This window comes from Watersipora subatra, chromosome 3 (genome assembly GCF_963576615.1).
Source record: "Watersipora subatra chromosome 3, tzWatSuba1.1, whole genome shotgun sequence".
Taxonomy (NCBI): Eukaryota; Metazoa; Bryozoa; class Gymnolaemata; order Cheilostomatida; family Watersiporidae; genus Watersipora; species Watersipora subatra.
The window spans coordinates 20,666,896-20,691,365 of NC_088710.1; the positions used below are offsets into that span (position 1 = coordinate 20,666,896).

The window sequence follows — 24,470 nt, forward strand, 5'->3', positions numbered from 1 at the left end:
CACACTTCTCTCATGATATGTACTTTGAAAGTTAGAATGGCAAATGTTGTTATATGTTAAATACAAATCAATTTTCTGTCCAAAGACTCTTCTATTACACGGGCAACCGCTGGGTGGCACAGCTAGTGTATATATATACATGTATATATACACAAGCGCATATACTTTATACAAAAACGCATATATTTACACAAGCGTACATGTATACGCAAGCGTATATAAACACAAATGTACAAAAATATTTCTATACTATATTCATGAGAATGAACAAAAAAAACCTGTATAATTCCACAAACAAGTATATCTATATGCATTGTATATATTTCTCAAAGTCTGTATGTCGTCTGTTGTTGTATGTCTGCATTCCAGCTATAGATCTTAAAATCTTGATATTAAAATTCCCTGTTCTGATAGTTTTGAACTCGTGACTAATACCATGAACGTATCGACAAGTTTCTTATCCGGACGCTCTATCACTGAGCTAGAACGCCATAGTGATCAAATATCTTTTCATATAACGCATACGCCATGCGTATTCGCCGTTACGATGCTCCTGTTCAGAAATATTTTGGGACCCAAGTATATGCAACACGATGCTTATTCGTCTTGTTTCGTTAAAGCTAATAATTTATCTCGAACTTGAAATTTGGCGATTTTTGTACTGATTATATAAGTTACCAAACTATATACGTTGAATCGACATTTCGTAGTTTACATACTTGCTATTTATTTTACATCTACCTTCAATTCGTTACTAATGTATTCCAGCTGCTCAGAAGACTTCTTCCCAGCTACATTATGTTTTTTGGATTCTGATTTGGTACCTTGCGTTCCACAATCATTAAATACCAACAAAATCTTTGTTTGTTTAAAATATCTTTTACATTATTTCTTTTAGTTAAAATTAAAACATACTGGTTTGTATGAACATTTTTCATTTTGTTATTTATCGTTTATATTAATAGCGACATAGTATATTAACAAGCGCTATTTTTTTGCCTCAGCAGCCGAATGTGTCGTTCGTTAAACGCGTGTTTCCAAAAAATTCCTATCAGTGCTCGCTTTGTGTATTAGCTTACACATATTTCCTTCTAAACCTAACCAATTAATAATCCGTATTTACTTTCATATTTTACAACAATCATTTGTAAGATTCATGTAAGATTATCTGTAAGATTTGTCGTTAGTATCAGTTATTCCTCACTCTCTTATACTTACATACATTTACATTTTTGAGAAATAGATATATAGGTAGATAGATTTACATTCTCTTATTACACTTATAAACTTCGTATAACTTTTGAACTTTGAAATATATGTTTTTAAAGTTTGTTGCATTATCGTTTTTATTTCAACTTGCATTTTTAAACATAATTTGAGTATAATATCTATTTGAAGTTTAATCATTATTTAGTTTCCAATCTTTATCATTAATATTAATTTTTCATTCAACCATTTTTAGCAGACATTGTTCTAATAAAATTTCAACTGCCATACTAACAGAATACTACCATATTCTGTCATATTTTTTTATTCATCTGTTAAATACATGTATTCTCAGAAGTTACACATTGTCTAATGCCTCAATTGCCTCTAATGCCTCCAAAGAAAAGAACCTGTTTGCACAAAATCGTTTCCTCATGATATAAAGTTTGAAAGTTACAGTTGTTTGACAAAGTTTGAAAACCTTTACAGTTGTTTTTATTTTCTCTCCTAATTTATTTCAACTGCACAAAACACTTCTCTCATGATACGTAGTTTGAAAGTTAGAATGGTAAATGTTGTCATATATGTTAATAACAAATCAATTTTCTGTCCAAAGACTTTTTTATTACTCTGGCAACGCCGGGTAGCACAGCTAGTATATATATGAGCATGTATATATATTTATATATGCATATGCAAATCAATGACCTATACAGTGAAACATATATCCAGATACTATGGGATGCTGAATCAATGTTCTTGGTAAACAAAGTAGGAATTCGAGCTATAGCTATCAGCAATGTGCAAAACATTCCCTATTTCTTATTTCATATAAATATCAAAATAGAAAATAGAACAGAAAAGTGAGAATTGAGATTGTTGGCAGAGCAGTGGCATGTGAAAGTGTCAAGATACATCAAAACAAGTCATGTCAATAACCATTAGGTCATGACAGGTTACTAGAACAATGAATGTCATCGCTAGAAGAACTGATGTCATAGGTAGATGAGATGATGTCAGTGAAGTGATGTCATAGCTGGATGAGGTGATGTCAGTGCAGTGATGTCATAGCTGGATGAGGTGATGTCAGTGAAGTGATGTCATAGCTGGATGAGGTGATGTCAGTGAGGTGATGCCATAGCTAGATGAGGCGATGTCAGTGAAGTGATGTCATAGCTAATTGAGGTGATGTCAGTGAAGTGATGTCATAGCTGGATGAGGTGATGTCAGTGAGGTGATGTCATAGCTAGATGAGGCGATGTCAGTGAAGTGATGTCATAGCTAGATGAGATAATGTCAATGAAATGATGTCATAGCTAGATGAGGTGATGTCAGTGAAGTGATGTCATAGCTAAATGAGGGGATGTCAGTGAGGTGATGTCATAGCTAGATGAGGTGATGTCAGTGAAGTGATGTCATGGCTGAATGAGGTGATGTCAGTAAAATGATGTCTAGCTAGATGAGGTGATGTCAGTGAAGTGATGTCATAGCTAAATGAGGTGATGTCAGTGAGGTGATGTCATAGCTAGATGAGGTGATGTCAGTGAAGTGATGTCATGGCTGAATGAGGTGATGTCAGAGAAATGATGCGTTAGTTAAATGAGGTCATGTTAGTGAAGTGATAGTTAAATGAGTTAATGTCAATGAAATGATGTCATAGTTGGATGAAGTCATGTCGGTGATGTCATAGCTAGATGAGGTGATATCAGTAAAATGACATCACAGTTAAATGAAGTGATGAGGTTTGATGATGTCATGCCATTTGGTCACATAACCAGTTCTGATGTCATTTAGTCTGATAATATAACTTGGTCTGATGATACCAGAATGCCTAGCCGTGTAACATAGTCTAAGGATGCTCTAAAGCCTGAGAATAATACAATAAGATCTACGATGGCATAAAGTTTGGTCATGTTTGTACTCTCATAGTTTGTAATCCGTTTCAATTCAATTTATAGTTTGTTAGTACGGTCATACCTTGATATACGAGCGCCTCAGCATACAAGAAAATCGAGATATGATCAGAACTTCAAACAAGTTTCTTCCTTGAAATACGAGTAATCTTTGAGATACGAGCACAGAGCCGGTTCTCGATGGCCACTATATGATCAAGGATGTGAGAGGCTGCTTTCGAGAACAGCATCGCTTGGTCTTTCTCTTCGAATCAGTTTGAAAAAAAGTTTTTAAAAGGTTGGCTAAAAGTTATAGTGAATGCGAGACAAAAAGCGCCAAACTGGAAACGGATAATAAAAAATTAAGACTACAAAATTTAAGCGAGTTTAGTAAATGATTAAAACTTAGACTCAAGTATGTGTTTAGTAAGATAAATTCATTTAAGTTAAATTCAAAGTTCCTGTTACATAGTGTCACAAATGTTTAGTGTACCGAACGCATTGATGTCAAGTCTTTCAGACCACCATTAGCCTGGTCTGAGCAGGCAACCACGTCTGCCACGAAGGTAAAAACTTACAGTATTGTATATACTAATATAGTAATGTTATATTTTATTGCAGATTCTAACAACTACATAGATACTTGTTACTTTATTAGCGTAGATATTGAATTAGGACAATTAAAAACACGTTTTTCTGCAGTAACACCCGTTTTATGTGGGTTTGTCATAGTAAGGTAACGGATTAATTTGTATTAAGTTATTTTATATAGGAAATAGTGCCTTGAGACACGAGTATATTGACATACAAGCTCAGTTCCAGAACGCATTAAGCTCGTATGTCGAAGGATGACTGTATAAGGAAGCAGTTTTAATGTAGGTTATTTTTACATGTACATAATCCAGGGTAATAAAACAACATTGTCCTCACATATTCTCCATCACTTCTTCATACAAGTATAATACCATCTTATGGATAACGCCACTAGGTTTGATAGTTAAAATGATTACATTAATGTTAAATTGATGCTATCAGAACAAGTAATACTTTTTAATTATCTACAAATCTACATGTAAAATTATCCGTACATACCGAATAGTAGCCAAATAAAATCTCCGGGCGCTGATGCCACGCATGAATGCCTAAAAATATACCAAAAAATAATTTCGAACAATGCGTAAACTCTGCTTCTCCAATAAGTATGACCCAGAGTATTCAATCTAAAACTGGACTTTAATTCTTGTTTTACTGGACAATAATGCGACTTCAACCAAGGATTTGAAGAGAGGCTGTTTAAAGGGCAGGCACACTAGAGCACTAGGCCATCAACATAACTCGGTCAAAAACTAGATTTGCGTATGGTTAGTACCAATTTTAAAGTAACTTAAAGATTTATTTGCAACAAAATTCACATAACAGTTATTTGGTATCAAAAGATTCACCATGTCTTACTCTGCTGTGTTGTAGGTGCAAAATATGTGAAAATGTGATTACAAGCTCTTAAAAGCTGAAAAACGAACAGTTAATCGGAGTCATCACGAAAACACCGTAGTTTGGAATCTCTTTATTTCGATGACGTACTCAAACATTGTGGTTATCGTTTTGACACGTGATGTGATCACATGAAATTAAAGGCCAATAAAAGGTTCATAGCACTAGTTTATGACAAACACTTCAGGTTCTACCGGAAAGCCCATATCAAATATAGATGCTCGCTACTTTACAGTTTCGTTTCAGCCTGGTCTAATCATCTAGTCGTAATCTGATCATGTGACTCATACTTCTGGCCAAATGGCGTGAACCATTTCTGCAGCATTTTTCGACTATCACAGGTGACCAACGGGCTCATCATGTTTATCAGAGGATGATATGCACTCCTTCGAGCTAAAGTTAAAAAATTAAACGAATTTTTACGGTAGGTTTTGAGATATCAATGCTCAAAGTGACAGCATTACAATGATGATGAAATAGACGGGTAAGGACAATAGACATGGTTTTATTGATAGCGTGAAGTATATTTGTGAAAATATTTCGACGAATGGGGTTGCACAAAAGTGTAAACAGAAGCCATCGTGTAGAACTACGGTACATCCCATTTGAGCCGTTTTGGAAAGGGATTCCAATCTACGGCGTTTTCGTGATGGCTGTGATTAACTGTTCGCTTTTGAGCTTTTAAGGGCTTGTAATCACATTTCCACATATTTTGCACCTATAACACCGCAGAGTAAGACATGGTGAATTTTTTGATACCAAATAACTGTAATGTGAAGTTTGTTGCCAGTCAACCTTTAAGTAGACCAACAATGCAACTAAAAATTCTAAGTAGACTTGAAATAAACAAGAAATACACTGATTAGATGAAAGTATGAAAATGTCAACCTGAATAAGAATAGAAGACTTCTCCTGAATCACCCGTCTAGCTCTTTCCTCTCTCGCTTGTTTAGCGTGTTCCAGAAAATGGGTTTTCTCATCATTGGAGCTAGTTATTTTAGGCTCTTGGCTGCGATTATGCCCAAACATGATTCGAATAAAAAACCTAAAAAAAGTAAAACTGGGAGTCCTTCCCAACCTCCATATGAACACATTTAGTAGAGTTAAAAGTCAGGCCCATTAGACAGACCAGGCATACAGTGCTGTTACATGTACATTATCTTGAAAACCAGCAGCTCCGCACTCTGTGATATCCATGCATAATAGGGTGTCATCTGCATAAAGTCGGCAGAATGCACCCTTCACACCCAGAGGAATGTCGGTTACAACAATCAAAAACAGCAGAGAGCCCAGAATCAATCCCTGCGGGACTCCAGAGGATCAGCAAACAACTTAGACCTCATGCCATTAACAGTAACAAACGAAGTTCGGTTCTTCAACCACATCTCCACCTACTGCACAACATGAACATCTAATTCATAAGCCTTGATTTTACTGATAAGTAGATGATGAGGTGATGATGATGATGATGATGATGATGCTTATCAAAAGCCTTAGCAAAGACAAAAAAATAAGATAAGCCTTTCGCTCAGCTAGAGCGTGTGTTGTATGGTGAATAACATCAAGAAGTTGAGTTGTGGTGCTATGTCATCTGCGGAAACTAAGTAGGCTACTACTTACCAGATGGAACTAACTATGACATGCTCAATCCTTTTAGAGATACTACAAGTGAGGCCAATAGGTTTCACATGTGGTATCTCAATAGCTATTGGGAAGATTTCTTCTCCAGCTCTTAAATATGGGAACAACATTAGCTGTTTGCCAGTAATCAGGAACGTATCCTTGGTTCAGACAGGCTTGCATTACAAGTGTTAAGTATGGTATAAAATATTTTACTTAACTGGCGAATGCTTTTAAACAGTACGGCGATATATTATCAGGGCCGGATGTCTAATGAGATTTCCGGATGTCTAATGAGTCGATTAGGTTGGCAATTCCTATCTTTGTTATTATTATTATTTTCCAAGGGAGGCATTAGGTTAGAGGCATTTAGAGAAAAATTAGGTATTGGATGTATGTCTTCATTATAAACCTATGAAAAATAAGTTGCAAAGGTATTGGCCGTATTCTCTGTAGGAGTATTATCTAGGCATCTAATATTGTTTGTTTGGCTTTGTGATTTATTAATGAAGTTAAAGAAAGGCTTGCTATTGCCTTTTTCAAGCTCTTGAGTCGAATGACACTCGATGAAATTAGATTTAGCATCATTGACAGCATTTTTCACTTGGTTTTCAGGTGATTCAGGTTATTAGAATTTTTTACTGAGGTGTACTGCCTTGCTGTTTTATACAACCTGTCTCTTTTTCTGATTAGGCGTAAAAGAGGCTGTGTCATCCAAGGTTTCCCTTTCGGGCTTGAAACCAGCATAGGAACATATTTTGACATAAAAATAGTGTGGTGCTTTTACACAGGTCACAGTTCTTCGAATAAATCCGAGAATAAAATGCCAATATTCTCATAGTTTGCCTATTTGTAATTGAATTTCACTTTGCTACTATCTGAGATATTTTTAGGTGTAATTGTACTGGGTCAATTTCAATTAAAATCATATCATGGTCTGACAATCCAGATAGACCTAGCAGTGATGATGCATTGTACCTACTCTATCGTTCTAAGATTCAATGAAACTGGGAGACGGAAATTTCTCAATTCACAGACATAGCATAGATTGATGGCACCTTTTGCGACAACAAAAAGTTACACACGTGAACCAACATGATGATAATGATGTTATGACTGAGTGCGATAAACCATTGTAAAGACCAATCTAGTATATTTCCCAAAATCTCTTGTAAGGAAAATGGCAATAAATTGCATAATTAATGACTATGTATAACAAATATAGATTATGAACACATCCTTCAAAGAGAACGAACCATGCGTTATTATACTCTACAGATGCCACTAGTTGTGAGAAGAGTCCTCGGTAAGCTTCTTACATATCGTCATACTTGCGCAGCTAGGAGCCACTTCGGGGAAGCGCTAGCAGTAGCACACTAGGGTTTAGAATTCGACTTGCAATATTTGTAGTTCCAAGGCTATGTTAAATATGTATCGTATATACACGTATTTCGTTTTAAATAGACGCTTACCCGGTAAGGCAATTCCGAATAGAATTTTTTACTTGAGCATATCGGACAACTTTTGCAGCTAAGAAAACCTAGCTAAGGCAGGCAATGCTGAACGTTATGAAACTAACATGATTATACAGTAGCTTAACAATGTACAATATTATTTTCGACGTTTTAAAATTTTTTCTGCGTTATAAGGCCTTGATTATCACAACAGAACTACATTCACAACCCACTGCCTAAAAGCAAACACCCAATCAACAACTTCAATACACTGGGAGATTGCTAAATGTTATTATGTTGGTTCAATGGGTTAAATGAGGTTGTTTGCTTACTTTTTTAACAGCTAACAAATTGACTTGCTGGAATGGTTATTTTGTTGTTAAATAGCACAAACCTGGCAAATTTTACAACATCACTGAGCATTTCATGCATGAAACCAAGCAATGTACAACGATTTATTGGTCACATGACATACAAATTCAAGAATTCTGATGCTTTGATGAAGCTTGAAAAGTATAGAAAACTATGTCATCCACAGAGATTTATACAAAACCATGTACAACTACACATTACATTTTCGGCTGTTTCAATTTTTTTGTATTATTCACAAGGCCTTGATAGGCACAACAGAACTACCTTCACAATCCACCCACTCCACTGCTCAATAACTGAACTACCAATTCATTTACTTGAATACACTGGGAGATTTAAAGTGCTTGCTTATGTTACATGCTATGAAAAACCAGGAAATATTAGCCAAAAACGGACAGTGTGGAACGAATTGACCAATGGTACAACTAGTAGTGTCATATGGAATATTGCCGCATAACTAATAATAAAAATGCTATGATGCCAAGCTTTCTTCATCACTTCAGCGAAGAAGGAATTGACATTCTCATGAAGAGCGGATTACTCATCAGCAGTACAATCTCGTGCCATGTGACCCATACCCCCACATCTGTAACACTTGATATCTCGACTTCCACCACTGTCACCACCGGAGGGGCATTCACGAGCGAAATGACCAGCTTCACCACATCTAAAATACGTGCATGAAAATCTGTATTACAAGCCATGCAACCCAGAAGCATGATAACATAACGAGCTATGATAGCGTTTAATAAAACTCTAGTAAACCGAGTACTCTTTACATTACTCACTTGTAACAATTACCACCGCCGCCGCCTCCTCCACCACCACCAGATCGACCGCCAGTCCTCCTGCCATCCGGGCAATCACGTGACAGATGACCATCGCGACCACAATTGTAACAATTGCGACCGCCTCCGCCACCACCTCCATCACGCTTGTCAGGACAGTCTCGAGATAAATGACCTTGATTACCACATGTGTAGCAGGAGCGATCTCCTCCAAAGCCTCCTCCTCCTCCTCCACCTTGCCGACCACCTCCACTGTTTGACCGATTAGGACAATCCCTTGACATATGTCCCGACTCACCACAGTTGTAACAGGAACCTACAAGTTCAAACTAGTCCTGAAATTTCAGCACACCAATATAACAAATAATATACCACATGTAACTGCAACACGTGTTACCAGTACGGCGCACGAGCTAAAATTGACACACATGTGGTTAGCAATCAGTGAAGAAGCACACATAACAACAGATTGTGCCATCAAATCAAACCACTACAACACACTACACAACGCTCTAATCAAAGCTGCAAGATAGAATTGGTGAGTAGAAATGTTGGTTTTCAATGAAGCAGCGAATGGAAAACTATGCAAAAATAAAATAAGCGTTATGGTAAAGTGCGAGATACCAGGTTCCAGAGGTTCCTGTGGACACTCTTTTGCAATGTGTCCAAACTCATTGCAATTGTAGCAACGTTCAGACGACTGTCTGCAGTGACGAGCAATGTGCCCATAGCGACTACACCTGTAGCAACGCTCTACAATAATACCCCAAATTTTGTCACCCTCTAAAGCCTTTGTGATGCTACATCAAAGGAGCCATGCCACACTTCAACAGAAACGATTTATAGAACATTTTAGCATTGTACAAAGCTTTGCAATATTATTAGTAAACTTATTTAAAAAATGTCATCCATACACAACAACTGAGAAACCCATATAGCCCAGATTTAAAAATCAAGTGTGTAGCTGCATGGAAGTCCCGACCAAACAAGCACTGATAATTTTGAAAGCTTTGAAGTTTTCCATTTATTGGTTTTAATGTGTAGAATGGCTCCTTTACTGGTACTACTAGATCAGCAGTCATCTGGTCGGTTAGAATGAAGCCAAAATAGTAACTCACGATCGCCTCCGCCTCCTCCACCTCCTCTTCGTTCATTGCCTCCTTCAGGACACTGCCGGGCCATGTGACCTGGCTTTTCACATTTGTAACATAAGCGCTCACTCATGATGGTATCAATACCTTACTCTACCTAAAAAATGACAACGATTAATACATTCAAAGTGTTCCACAATTTGACGTTCAGTAAAACTATTAGCATTTTAAGTAAACTTATTCACAACAACGAATTATTCTGCTAATTAGACAACCTATTGAACGAAGTTAAAGAGACCTACCTCAAATCACAACACCTAAGCACTGAAACCTCCCAACACTTCTCCGCAACAAAAATTTAACCTTTCTTCGTTCCACATGTGGAGCTAAAAGAAAGAAGGAGGAGGGAACATTTAGGATTTCCGCTTTATACAAAAAAAAGGAGCTTTTATCGGTTTTGTCATCACATTTTTAATAAAGCTAAGCAACCTATAATATTAGCTTACCTATTATTTTGTTACTCATGAATTTTTTAATGTGAATATTTTCAAAAAGAGCAGCATTTAACAAAAAGTGCGCCTTTCAAGGCCTCATATTTTAACACTCGTTAGCATCGCAATATCGTCATTCGAATCGAAATGTAAGAGCCGACGTAGACAAACGCACCATCGGTTTAATAGATCTCATTGCGCGGTGCCATTGTTGCGCCAATATCTTACTAGTCTCGAAGATAGGATTTTGTTTGCAAACAAGCCATTCTAGTATCTTATTGATTGTTCAGACAAACTAAAGAAGTGGCTTCTAAGCATAGTACGTGCTTGTTTTGGTTATATGTTTTCAAAAAAGTGAAAACAATTGCTAAACTCGCATCTTTATTGTATCGTTGACACTCATGACGTGTTTGCTGTTTGCATAAACATAAGATGATATAACTTTGTATTTATATGTATAATTTATACAATGTTACAATGATTGTTCTGCTCATAAATGATATTGTTTGCATGATTTTATTGCAAATATTAGTTACATGCCAAGTCATCTTTACCTACGCATCAATTGGACCAAGAGATCATCTGCTCGGAAAGTGTGCTTTTGTTTGTACGTTAGCACCAACTCATTGACAGCCATTTTACCCACACACACAAAAAAACAAATATCATTTTCAGTAATTACTTTAGCGTTAGCTTTTTGCATCTGATTTGGTTAGCATGTGTATTCACCTAGTAATGAGAAATTTTGATATATTCGGCTTCTTGCAAATCCTACTAAAAGTTTTGCAAATGCCCAATGTTAACAAATATTGAAACTGCTAAAGATTTAATGTCTGCTTTCCAATTTTCTCATTAGCGATGGTGCAATACCTAAAGCTCACTAATAAACTGATATGTAGGACCTATATCTTATTCTGATAATACTTAACCACTTTGGGTTGGGTGCTTGATTGTTAAGCAGTCTTTGTTAAGTACTTGTTAATACAATGGATGTCAGAGTTGTTTTTTTTGCTTTAGCAAATTATTTTTGAGTTGTTCATTATTTTGAGACTTAACCCTTTTGCAGGCATAGCGACATTATTGTCGTTTTGCGATACTGAATGTGCACGCACACTAGAGCGAATTTGATACGAAAGTGGAGTGATGTGACAAAGCGGCAGGATTGTTGTGTTTTCAGAGCATTCAAACATGTTTGATTTTGGGTGCGACCTCTTGCACGCTATTGGCTGTACCAAGGTCAGGCTGCAAAAACTGCAAGCCTGATCGTACCAAACACTAGTGTATTAATTAGAGTAACTTGATTAATTAGTTAATATTAGTAGCGTGATCAGATGTGGAAGAGCAACTCATTGCGCTAGTAAGAGAGAGGCCATGCCTCTATAATCAAAGACACCAAAATTAGAAAAGAGACGATATCAAGAAAAATAACTGGCGAGAAATCGCAAAAGGGTTAAAGCTAGCTGATAAGTACATAAATAATAATTAATATATTTTTGTTAAAATTTAAATTAAAACAAAATAACATCACTTTATTAATCAAAACTGTGTACTGTATTTGTTATTTCTGATGGACGCAAATGATATCGTACTAAGTGCGCTTTGAGGTGACATTCGTTTGACGCCTCAGCCGCTACAGCTTCGTTTCATTTGCTTTTAGTGTGGGCGCACACTTTGACGCTAATGGGCAGAGCGACAATTATGTCGCCACACGAGCGTTTTTATAAAATGTTTTCTGATCAACTTATTGCCTTTTTTTGTCTTATGTTTTTACCAATAGTAAACTACAATATATTGGTCTCTCGTAACAATCATAAAATGAGCCGTTATGAGAAAAAAAAAACGATCGTTTTTGCAATACGAAACGAACGAAAAATCCGAAATGAAAACGCCTTTAAATATGTGGTTGCGTCAAAAAGGTCGATTTAATGAAATTAAGACCAATAAAAGGCTAAAACGTCAGCTACAATTTCATGTCATTTTTGTCTTTGTAGACCAACCTGTCCAGAGATGTATGTGTTTGAATGAGGCCATTTTTTAAAAAGCTCAGTCTCCAGCGTGTGCTTTATTCTTGACGTAACGGGTGATACATGTGAAAAGAGTCCACGAGCAATAAATATAAGATCTCTTCTTTAGCCAATCATCAGAACGAAATTTTTATATTGGTCATGTTAAATGTGATCGCTCGTAAAACGAGTTGTCTGTGATGTCGAAGATTCTCGTTTTTAGGGAGATTACTAGTTAGTTACGCGCATCGATTACTAGTAGATTCTAGTAGCTACATGCATCGACATATTTATTTTACGTTATTCATCAGACGGGTTATGGTTAGAGCTGACAGGCATCAGCAGCGTTATGCTGCAGAGGAAGATAGGAGAATGGAGGTAAATTTATCTTCAACTTTGAGTATCCTATACATATATTCTAAGCTAAAGGTAATACTTTTAGTACTCATGAATACATCTACTAGTAAGTAAAATTACAACTTTTTGCTATCATGAATCATCGTTGCATAACTTTTTAATTGTATCCCAACTTTTTATCGTTGCACCTAGCTATAGCATTTTCTTTGGCATTTTTAGCTAGTAAATTAGATTTATGATTAGAATTATGCTCAGTGTGTAAAAAGTGAGAAAAATCGATTGATCAATGCTCATCTTCAACTTTCAAAAACAAAGCTTCGAATGGTTGGCTTTGTGTATATATGCTTTTGTTAAGCATTTATTAGTTTTGAAAATTACACTCGCTATCTATCTAACTCTAAAATTGAAAGCTTTCAGTAGATACGCGTTAGAACGACATATATATAAATGAATGACATTTATTACATTTGTTTTAATGTTGCATGATGTTTATGTTCACAGGTTCACTAGTGGAGCAGTTGTCGGTCTGGAAAAGAAAACGAGACACAAATGTGTGCTGCACAAGACATATGTTTTGTTTGAGTTTGCTGCAGTAGATTAATTTGTCCTATTGTATGAACTGAAACTATGTGAATGGCCACGACTTGGATGGATGTTTTAATAAAAACTTTGTGCTGCGATGGAAATGTTTTGGCTTGTAAAAATTATACAATAAAATTATATTGTTAAAGACAATGCAAAACATGATTTACAGAACATATTGAATACATTATAGCTCTGTTATCGTCTGTGCTGAAATCTTATCTGATAGATGGGTTTATGAAGCGTAATCAGAGCTGTAATGACAGGTACTTTTGAAAGAATGAAATGAAAATAGTAACATCCAATCATCAAGTCGAAGTAGCAACACTGATTTGCACAAAAGTAGAATTGCAATAATGTTCCTTTTGTATACAAGCCTTCACAAAGTGTTATAAGCTTTAGTTAGATGCGCATGATTGTGAAAAACAAACGCAAGCAGACATTCTTGTAAAAACCTGCATTTGCTTTAAAACAGTTGAAAAAATGTAGACATCTTTATTGAAATTCTCTGTTCTACGTTGTATGGCTTTGTTTGCCTTTCTTGTAGGTGAAATGGCGAGTGATTCATCAGCATTTCCACCCTTCAGTCGTCTATTCATAATTGGCGATAAAAAGGCGACCGAAGATGATTACAGAACTACTTTCAGTAAGATAGCAGAACCAGCTATAGTGACATTTATTAAAGATCGAGGCGGCGAAAATAAAGGTAGCTTTAAATTACATCGTCTAGTAGTATTTAATCATAAAAATTAATCGTTCTTCTATGCATTTCTCATTGACAATGTTGTCTTGTTTAGGTATAGTGTATGTGCAAATGAACAAGACCTCGGATGCTTGCAAAGCTGTTGAACAACTTAATGGTGTCTGTGTAGGCAGCACAACACGTTCAATGAAGGTAAAACCTTTCTTTAAGGATTAAAGGTTTTGGGTCATCTTCTATAACAATACAGATGCGTTGTATAGCTGATATTTTGTCGCCTGTATGTATGTTTTTATGAACTATAATAATATTATATCACTTGATTTAAGCATACATTTCTTACTAGCTTGTAATTATTCCACCAGGGATTGTCATATTTATCTATGTTGCAATGTTGAATTTAGTGTACCTCGAATGTTTATTTCTCGTACAGGTTTTGATAGCGACTAATCGGTCTGAGACCATATCGGATGAGGATATTATGGCTCAGGTTTCCAGGCTCTTTGTGGTAGTGCCCAAAACCTTCACGGAGGATGATGTGACTCAAGCTTTTGAGGTAACTCATCATATCCGTATTTTTATGCTAGGCCTATGATGACATCGATATTTCTTTTGTTTATCTCAAACCTTGAAAGTGCATTTACCTGAGGTGATTATACAGCTTCAACCGACCATAGATCAATGATCATGCGTAGACAGCAAGTTTCGTAACACGCTCGTAACATAAATAATTCAAAAGTTCAAGTTCCGAGTTTGAAGAGATTAATAAAAGCAGTTAGGGATCCTTTTTTTGCAATTCCACGTTTTCTTTTGTCAATTTTATCACTTCGCCTTTGTTTTTATGTATACTCAATATTTAATTTGTTTGAGGAATCAGATATCCAAGTATTACATTATTGTCATTGGCTATTTTGAAGTAAATTCTATCGATCATTGCTGAAGATATACAAATCGATGAGGACAATCACTGTTAACTATTTGGATCTCTAGCAATGTCCAATGTGTATAACCTTGGTTGCGAAAGGTTCATGTCGCAACTACCTATTTTAGATCTATCTGATGTGATTCTGTTCTGATATGTTTTCATCAGTAGGCATGTGGGTTGGAAAGGAGATGCATCCTTTTTGCGCGACTCTAAACATCACATTTTGCAGGAATATGGTGCCATAAAAAAGGTTGTTACAATCAAGGATAAGAGAACGAATGAATCGAAAGGTTTGGCATTTGTGACCTTTGTAAGGTCATCAGATGCTGCTACTGCTTATGAGAAATGCAGCTCGGGTGAGTCATTGTATATTCCTTTCAATTTGCTAAACTCCGATGTCAATTATAACGAAAGTTTTATCTTGATGATGGTGACCATTTTGTTACAAAATTCTGCTACAGAATGTTTTAATTCTTTGACAACATTGTTACATTGGTATTGAAATTACTGCAAAACCTCTAATTGAATGCCATGGCACTCTATTTTCCAACCCTTTTTATAGTGGCAGTCGAATAGAGGGGGGGTTCAAAAATAGCCTGGCATTGTATTTTCAAATGGATCGTCAGAATTTTGAGAAGATCAATTTAGCTTTTTTACGGACGAAGCAGATTTTGTCTATCTGCTACCCTCTCTTTTCAGCGGAGCGATATTAACCCTTTTGAATGCAATAAGTCTGTTAACTTACCTCCAACTTGTCAAAGATCTCTTAATAAATATGCATTCAGATGCCGAGAAATATTGATAGCAATTTCTTGCCTATCACCATATAATATCATCATCTTATCTGTGATGATATTATAGCCTGTGTACAGCCTTGCAATTTGTTGGAGTGTTCAATTTTTATTTAATTCTAAATTTGAAGACAATTTTGTTTTACATATATATTTACCAATGTTGCATAAAAGCTCATTGCACTCATTCGTATGTTTGTTACAGTTTGCAGTCAAATTAGCTTTTTATGTGCAATAGAAGAGAAGTTATGAGCATCGATCCATTGTAAGATCAGATTATCGCAATGACGTTGTTAAATGAGATGCTATAAATCTGTAAATAAGCTGTATAATGATAATCTATCAAATGCTACAAATACATGTATATAATTTCATGTACGAGTGACATAAACTAATCATTCTTATAGTACATCATTATATTGCAATGAGAGAACTAACTGTTATTGATGTAAACTATTCATTAATACGATTTTGAGGACACTTTTCTACTGATGACTTACTATTATGGGTTTGCAAAGATCAAAGAATGTCAAAGTAGCGGGTAAATGGGCATTGCGTTAAAAAAAGTGGCGCTCTTTTCTTCAACCCTTCTCCCATAGTGGCGGTCAAATAGAGATGGCATTCAAATGTGGGTTTTGCAAGAAGTGGAATATTCTGAAGTATTCAACATTACGTTTATATCTTATCCGATCTAGGGCTTCACTAGTGTCATTTGGAATGCCACTTGCTTCAGGCTTTAATGCTGCTGTAAGTTTGGCAAGATATTTGCTACTAGAAGTCGCATTGTTGAGTTTCAGATGACTGATGCCTGTAAGCATCGGTATGAACACACTTTACGGCGCTACGTAAAACATTGTTTTCAGTATACCCAGTGTGTTTGCCATTTAGTATCTATTAGTTACCATTGTTCGGTTAAGTGTATCCGTTTTAAACTTTAACAACATTGTGGGCAGTTATTGCTATAATTTGAGGTATGGTAAAAATTGAAAAGTTACTGGAATTTTATATAATTTCGTTTACTCTTACTAGCATCTTTATCATCACGCTATTCTGTTTTAGTATCGTTTTATTATATCCTTTTGGTACCTTTGAGTGGATATTATTTTAAGAGTACAAAGTTGGAATATATTTTCTCTGTTGCGCTCTTGTAGGTTATGATTGGATTTGTGTTAGTCATATATTTCTGTTAGCTTAAATCAAGAGGCTCTGTAGATTACAAGGCCAAGTTTGCCGACCCTGTCTCACGAAAACGACAACACGAGGACTCAAATGACCGACATGGAGGCTCTTTTAATGCTCCTATGGGAAGACATATGGGCAGCCAAATGGGTGGACAGATGGGCAACCAAATGGGTGGACAAATGGGTGGACAGATGGGCAACCAAATGGGTGGTCAGATGGGCAACCAAATGGGTGGACAGATGATGTCTTCCAGTAAGGATCAAGGTGAGTCATACAAATATATCACTTCTCAGATCTTATTTTCCCGGTTCTATTGCAATTAACGTAGTAAGTTGTGTGGGGTTACTTGTTTAGTTGGAGTTTTACAATTACCTCTCATCAACTATTGTCTCTTTCATGCGTTACAAATGACTAGCTTTTAATTTTATTTGTAACATCGCTGTTGTTGGTTGCCATCAGCATTGACATGTTTGTCGTGGTACAGTGCTACCACATGCGTGTATATCAATTGAAAAATTGTGGATGTGCAACATTTCTCTATCATTTTTGGTTTCGGGCCCTAAAGACGAATATTCTCATCACCTTGACTTATAGTACACGGCACACTACAACAATATGAAAAATCTCGGCTCATGTTTTTGGGCAGTTTCATATTCTTCAGTTACCGTCATAGATTACTGTTTTCCTGAAAAACTGGTGAATAGGCATTTTTGATGCCTTACACTCGTTTAAAGGATGTGGAACACTGGAGGGAAAATATTGCTTATACAATCTTCTCAACTTCTACATACGATGATGATCAATTTTGATGTTTGTTTTATAAAAATGCAAAAAACTAAACTGTATTATAGACTACTTGATAATGAAGTAGTTTATCAATAAAAAGTGTTTCATTTAAAATATCACTTTTACGTGAAAGACAAACAAATTGATGCGTTGGCATGTCACTGCAGAGACAGATGGTGTGTAGGTAGACATGGTCATATGGTCATATGATGCGACTTTAATTATCTCAACTTTAACTTTTCTTAATTTACATTTGTTGTACCGTACTTTTCGGACTATAAACCGCACCCCTATATAAGCCGCATCTGCTTTATTTTGCAAAAAAAATGATAATAAAACAATTACATAGCCCGCACCTTTGTATAGGCCGCAGAACTCAGGACGGTGCTTTTTAACACGGCAGCAACTTTGCTGTTTAAAACGGAACGGTGTCTAACGGCACTTTCGTATTAACCGACGCTTTTTAACCTAGTGACTAACGGAACAGTATCGTTAGGCATTGTTTTGCATTTTCTTTCACCGCTAGAAGCACACTAACAGTAGATTATGGTTAATGTGCCCTAGCGGTGAAAGAAAAAGCCACAGAATAGCCACACCCTTATAAAAGCCGCATGGCTCAAATCATCAGAAAAAAAGTAGCGGCTAATAGTCCGAAAAGTACGGTATTTATATTTGGTAATTTTTACTTTTGTTTAATTATCATCTCCAGCCTCTCCACTCTACTTTCAGTTATGTTCATCTTTCCTTGCTTCACACTACTTTTATGTTCCTCCTCGCAATAACTGCCAAATAATTTTATATCTATATGGTTTTAAGATTTTGCTAATCTGTTTCTGTGATTTTATTTTTTCAAGTTTTTTTGTTACTCCAACCATTGACGCTGCTGGTCTTCTTGGAATTCATGATTTCAAAATGAAAAAGACAGCTATAAAGCACTACCTATTATTAGTTGAACTCTTAGAACTAAGCCATGTGAAGCAGAAATGTATACATTTGTACTGATTTACAAAATGGCAATGTTTTTGTAAACTGCCTCATGTCGAAAAATACTTTGTCGAGACAAATGTTTGATCCAATTTTATGTTGTACGTTTCAAGTTTGATAAAGCCCGACCGTAGCTAATATCTAAGCGAGGGAGAATATTTACTTACACAGTCTTATCATTTTTTCCTTAGGCAGCTTTACAACGATGTAGTTACGCTGTGTTGTCATTTTGCTACATTGAATTGTTGTTCGCTCACTCATGGCTCTAACATCAATCACCAACGATGTGCTGATGAAGCGTGGTTGTGCCTTATGTCCTGCTATTTGTGTTCTGTCTTGGTTAAATTACACAGACGGCTGGTTGCTTTAGAGAAATGCGTGTAAATTTTAGGTCCAGCGGAGTTTCTTGCCAACTACCCGAACTCAAATCAGTTTTACCTGAAGGTGAGAGTGCCCAAGGGCCTGACCCAACACCAGCTGACTCGACTATTCAATATCGTACCATCTCTTGAATTCTGTCGACTCGCGACTAACCAATACAGCGCGACAGGTTTGCTATTGCCAGCACACTGTTAGTTACACTGTTCAGGTTTTTGACCCTGCTATCTATTCCCACATAAAGCTGTGAGCTGAGGGGGGCACTGATTTGCACCACCTCTTAGCTCGCACCTGACATCACTGGCTTTTCATCGACAGCCAATGTACTGCATATTGCGGCCCACCGGTTTACATGTAGACTTGTGTACAAAACCTACTGGTGACCACAGAGATTACTTGACACCCACTGACAGGTACTCTTCAATCATTTATACTTCGGTTGTTTTATCGGCTCAAAGGAGCATTTTTCAATTTATGAGTAGTTTTTATTTTGACAAATGTGGTTTGAGTCAGTAATTACAGTTTGGCTATAGCCATATATGTTGAGGGAAAAAGGCTTTACGCTTGAACTCAGAATTAACAGTATCTTAATCTCTTTGATCATCAATGCTTCATCGCTTAAATCTTATGCCTTTATTAGATTGTTCTAGCCTGTTTTGGAACATTTTTAGATGTTGCCATAATTGGCTACTCATCTGCTAACTGCTGCACGTATGCGAAGGAAGCGTTTCATGGATTTGAGTATCCTCCCGGTTGCCCCCTCGAGATTGAGTACTACACGGAGAGTAACAGGTGCTTTTTTCAGCCTTTATATTCCTTGAATGCTTGACAAAAGCAATGAGAATATTCTGCTGATTGCACCGCGGCTACTCATATGTTTTGCCATTACTTGCAGGGGGGATGGGATTTCTCCAGACAGCTTGCCAGCCATGAACATGGGAAGCATGAGCATGAATTCTAGTGGGAACAGCATGGGTGGTGGATTCGGTGATCGAAGTAACTATCAGGTAAAGCAGGAGTCTGTGCCATTAGCTCCAGCAGATGCTGAGGCTAAAAGACGTCTCTTCATTGTCTCTCACCCGGAAAGGATTTCTGTTCGCCTTCTTTCAGACATGTTTAGCAAGTTCGGAAACTTCATATCTGTAAACTATATTCCAGGTAGGCTTCTTCGCATACCATAATGCTTCATAGAACCTGCATTGCTTGCATTTCAGTTCCTTCCTGAATACCGAATGCGACGCACATGTTTTATTCTAATTGTGCGGTGTATTAGGTGATTAGGACACGGTGTGTTAGGTGAAGGATGGGGGTATTAGTAGCACCTTTGTTAGCACCAAACATCGACTTTATGTAATCAGTTTGTTTGAGAAGAGCCATATCGGGCATTTGTAAACAAATATTTCATACCTGGTATTACCAGGTGAGATGCAAACAATTAAAGCACATCAACTACATAAGTACTTTTATCATATATTTCAGTACATCAGAGTCTTGGCTTTCGAATGAGGCTATATTCAATACCCAAAGAATAATAGAATTATGAAAAACAGGATGTCAAAAGTATGTCCTGCAATATAAAAAACACTTGGTCGTGGTTCCCACAATGTGATGTCATAATTAGCATTTAGCCGTAGGTCGTCGATCCCTTTCGCTGCCATTGAGGCTGCGCTTTTCTGTGACAACTGGTGCTATTAAACCCAGTGAGCGCTAATAATAAACTAGGATTCTAGATAATCAACAATGCCCGGGGATCATGCTAACGCCTGACCAATACAAACACATGTTCTGGGTTAATAGATTCCGGGTGATTGTTAGAGTTTACTTTATTATCTTTTCGTTCATTTTAAACATTTATAGTAATTATTATCACATCGATTTTAATGATGGCATTGTTTGTCCCCTACAGAAATGTCTAATAACTAATTAGTAATTAAATATAAAAATTAAAATATTTATATTATATTCGAATAAATTACAGTATATGGAAAATCGAAAACAGGTGTATTGGACAGTTAAATTAATCACTTTGTGTATGATACTAGCTTATAGACAGACTAAGTTATTTACATTAGGCTTCTCTATTTTGAACAATCCCGGAGTGTAGTTAGTCAACCCCGACGAATGATTTAATTAAATTGGCTTCTACAACAAAATTAAACAAAAACAGAAATGACTACTAACAACATACCAGTTGTTAAAGGTAATGGAATTACTTCCATTAAATTGTGACCTGCAGTGGCATGGCCCTAAGACTATCACTATGTTTCCATGACTCGCATAATCCGTATGATTCACATAATTCGAACGATCCGCAAGTGGAGTTACTTAGCAATCCAGTGTTTCAATGAAACACCTGGCGATGCGGATTTAACACCACTACTTGACCCCGTAGGTCAAGTATTAGCCTAATTAATGAATCTATAAATAACTAAGCAGTCTTGTCACGCTTAGCTTAGCAGCGATCGTTCGGAACGTTTGCGGAACGTTTGCGCATTGAGACTGGTGAAATCGAAATAAAAACGACTGAAGCGTGAAAATGGTTTTAATGTAATAGCCATCGATATTCTAATGCGAATTAATCGCAAGTACCGTTTCCATGATTCGCAAACACGATGGATTCGATAAAGTTTTGCGAATCGCAAAACTCGCTTAGCTTGCGAATTTATGCAAATACCTTGCGGATTTATGCCGTTTCCATGACGCGGATAACTTGCGGATTGGCTCTAATTTGCGAATTATGCGGGTCATGGAAACACAGTGTATATGTAGATTGCACTCTTGCGAGATCACGCAATGCTTGAAATTAGTTAGTCTCAGCCGTGCCCCTCAACATCACAATGAAAAGAGAGGGCTAGTGCATAATATCATCGGGAAAACATAGTATGGTGCTTGGAATCTGAGTTATTTATCATAAAAATGATCTGTACATGGAGAGCTAATGACACTGATTCCTTTGTCATCTTCATTGGCTCTTTGGAGTTGTCCTACCTTCGCCTGCCACTAGCGTCATTATCGTAGGTGATAAACATAAGCGGTAAACGATAAAATTAAGCGGTAAGAGCACACAACACCGAATATGAAAATTGTGCCGTCACCATTTCCGAGCCTATACCATTGAACATTTCTGCGGTAGAGCTCTGGGGAAATCCTATAAACACCAACCAATGTTTGTCTCGCCATGTCAAACAATGACTCATTCGAAAGCCAAAATATTGAAGAACAATAAGCTGAAACAGTACTTATGTAATTGATGTGCTTTAACTTACTGATGACAATAAACAGCTATTAAACTGGTATGCTAAGCCATGACGATGTAGTCTCTAGGTAGTATCTACGTAGGTGGATTGGGTGCTCAGGTGGGTGTGCCTTTAGTCTGAGCGATGTTTATCATTTCTTTTAGGTAAGAATTATGGGTTTGCTAAATTTGCGAGTGAAGAGTGTGCTGATAAAGCTCAGAAGCATATGCATGGTGAGACAATCGGAGGTAACCATCTCAAATGCCTTGATGCGGAGGACCCTCCCCCGGATCACAAGAAAAGCAAAAAATGAGCATGCCAAGGCTATCGATGTAAAATCTTGTACAGATGTTTTAAATTTTATTGACTGTTCTCTCACTTACTTTTGAAGTAGTTGTATATATAAAATTACTGCTTTGTTACTGTTACTTATCGTCATCATCCTACAATGTTGTACAATATCTGTAATGCTAAAAAGATTCCAGAACAAGTTAGCGTGTCACCTATAATATTGTTCAATAAAGTTGGGATATCACAGTATGCAGAAAAGCAGTAGTAAAATAGCATTCAGCAAAGAAGTGTAATAGTAACCAGAGAAAAGGTATAACATTATCCAGTAAAGTGTAGGTTTAATAGTATAAAGGTATAATAATATTAGGTAGAGATATGCTATATATATATATATATATAGTCACATCCAAAGACCGCTAGCAACACATTAACCAAATCAAGTAAAATCACTATTTTCTATTTAATTTGTTTGTCTTGTAATCCATCGCTATATGGTAAAACAGTTTTAACACAAAATATCAATATGTGAGATGTATCTTGATAGTGTATCTACCAGTTTTGATTGACTGCTATCAGGCTGTGGGGTTTACTTTTGATCAGGGTCTGCAATTCACACATCCCAATTCAGTTTTTTCAACAGATTCGATGACCTTATCGAGTTCCCAGGAAACACCTTACCAGGAGTTTGAGGGGCATGTTTTGTTACTCTATTTTTGGGAATGACAATAATAAATACTCTTGGATTCAAGTCCAGGCTGCTTCCTCAGACAGTCTAAGCCAGGGGTGGCCAAACGATTTTGGTCATGATCCGCTACAACCAAATCTGACAAACTAAAGATCCACAACGAGCTGAAGATGTGCATTTTTCTTTTTTGCCAAATATAAATATTGTGTACATCTCACAACAAAGCGACAAATACGATTCTAAAAAACTTTGTTTATATACATAATTTGATTAAAAATTAGTGAATAAATGTGCTGTAATAAGTATGTCTGATATCAGTGAGAAAAATGATGAGCTAGCTTTGACTTCACGATACTATCAAAATGCGGTTTCCTGCCACTTACAGTGACTCTTGTAAAAAACAATCTAAGAACACGGCTTGCAAATACTCTTCTTCGTGAACTTTAAAATTCATTGCAGAAAGCAGTAAATTTATGAAAATTCCAAGAAAAGTTTACAAAAGCATTTTTCCAACCAAATTTTTGAAAAAATATTTATTGACAGCTAACTTGAATGATCCACAACCAAACCACAGAGATCCAGATCTAGATCCGCCATTTGGCCATAGCTGGTCTAAGCCCTGATCTGCTTATTATTCCACAACATACAATCTTAGTGGTGTCACAAGGAGCTTATTTGGCATTAAGGTTATTGCCTGAGAGACCCCCTTTCCTATGATAACCAGCTTTTCTTTCAGCAGTTAAAAGTACCTTTTGTTTTTCATAATGTTGTTCTTTGACAAAACAACAGCTTTCACAGATATTGCACCCTAGATCATTTGGCTTGGGAACGCGTCATGCTTATCCCAGTATGGGTGATCATTGAACATCTCGCCTGATGGATGTCACACATTTTTTTCTGGAGATAAACTGCTAGATCGCATACTTACTAGAAGAATAATCCTATTTCAGTGTTGCACTGCTAGGTGAAATCCAGGCATTTTGTCTCTGAAGCAGGTGTGACCTCTGAGTTGGCTTGTAGGGCTTCAGACCAAGCTTGTTACCCAGCCATCGAAATAACCATAGCTGTTGATACCCATACACCACTTTCAATTAATTTTCCTTGAACCTTGAGCTGTTGGGTGGTCTTATAACTTGGTAGTATATGATGCCATCATCATAGCGTG

The 24,470-nt window shown here is 36.6% G+C and overlaps 3 protein-coding genes across 4 annotated transcripts in view; 1 reads left to right on the forward strand and 2 right to left on the reverse strand.

Annotated features, from left to right (window-relative positions):
- Window positions 1–5,814, reverse strand: part of LOC137392011 (ubiquitin-protein ligase E3B-like) — a 40,464-nt gene extending 34,650 nt beyond the window's left edge. Inside the window, exons 1-2 of the mRNA XM_068078599.1 lie at window positions 5,478–5,814; window positions 4,191–4,240 (exon numbers count right to left, since the gene is read on the reverse strand). Of these exons, the coding sequence (XP_067934700.1) occupies window positions 4,191–4,240; window positions 5,478–5,618 (191 nt within the window). The 5' untranslated portion in view covers window positions 5,619–5,814. The remainder of the gene's footprint in view (window positions 1–4,190; window positions 4,241–5,477) is intronic.
- Window positions 5,815–8,104: 2,290 nt separating this feature from the next.
- On the reverse strand, window positions 8,105–10,337 carry LOC137389709 (DNA-binding protein HEXBP-like). 2 transcript variants are annotated; one of them, XM_068075787.1, is made up of 5 exons: window positions 10,213–10,337; window positions 9,942–10,067; window positions 9,448–9,576; window positions 8,824–9,139; window positions 8,105–8,702 (listed from the first exon to the last, which is right to left on the reverse strand). In XM_068075787.1, exons 2-5 carry the CDS (start codon window positions 9,975–9,977, stop codon window positions 8,530–8,532), a joined length of 654 nt encoding a protein of 217 aa, XP_067931888.1. In that variant the 5' UTR covers window positions 9,978–10,067; window positions 10,213–10,337; the 3' UTR covers window positions 8,105–8,529. The 2 variants fall into 2 exon arrangements, with proteins under 2 accessions (XP_067931888.1, XP_067931889.1); XM_068075788.1 differs by lacking the exon at window positions 9,448–9,576.
- Window positions 10,338–10,594: 257 nt separating this feature from the next.
- On the forward strand, window positions 10,595–22,869 carry LOC137389916 (RNA-binding protein 45-like). The gene is made up of 10 exons (XM_068076096.1): window positions 10,595–10,724; window positions 13,895–14,053; window positions 14,145–14,242; window positions 14,481–14,603; window positions 15,202–15,328; window positions 16,976–17,209; window positions 19,107–19,265; window positions 19,765–19,885; window positions 19,989–20,251; window positions 22,494–22,869. The coding sequence occupies exons 2-10, from the start codon at window positions 13,900–13,902 to the stop codon at window positions 22,640–22,642; spliced, it is 1,428 nt and encodes a 475-aa protein (XP_067932197.1). The 5' UTR covers window positions 10,595–10,724; window positions 13,895–13,899; the 3' UTR covers window positions 22,643–22,869.
- The last annotated feature ends 1,601 nt before the right edge of the window (window positions 22,870–24,470 follow it).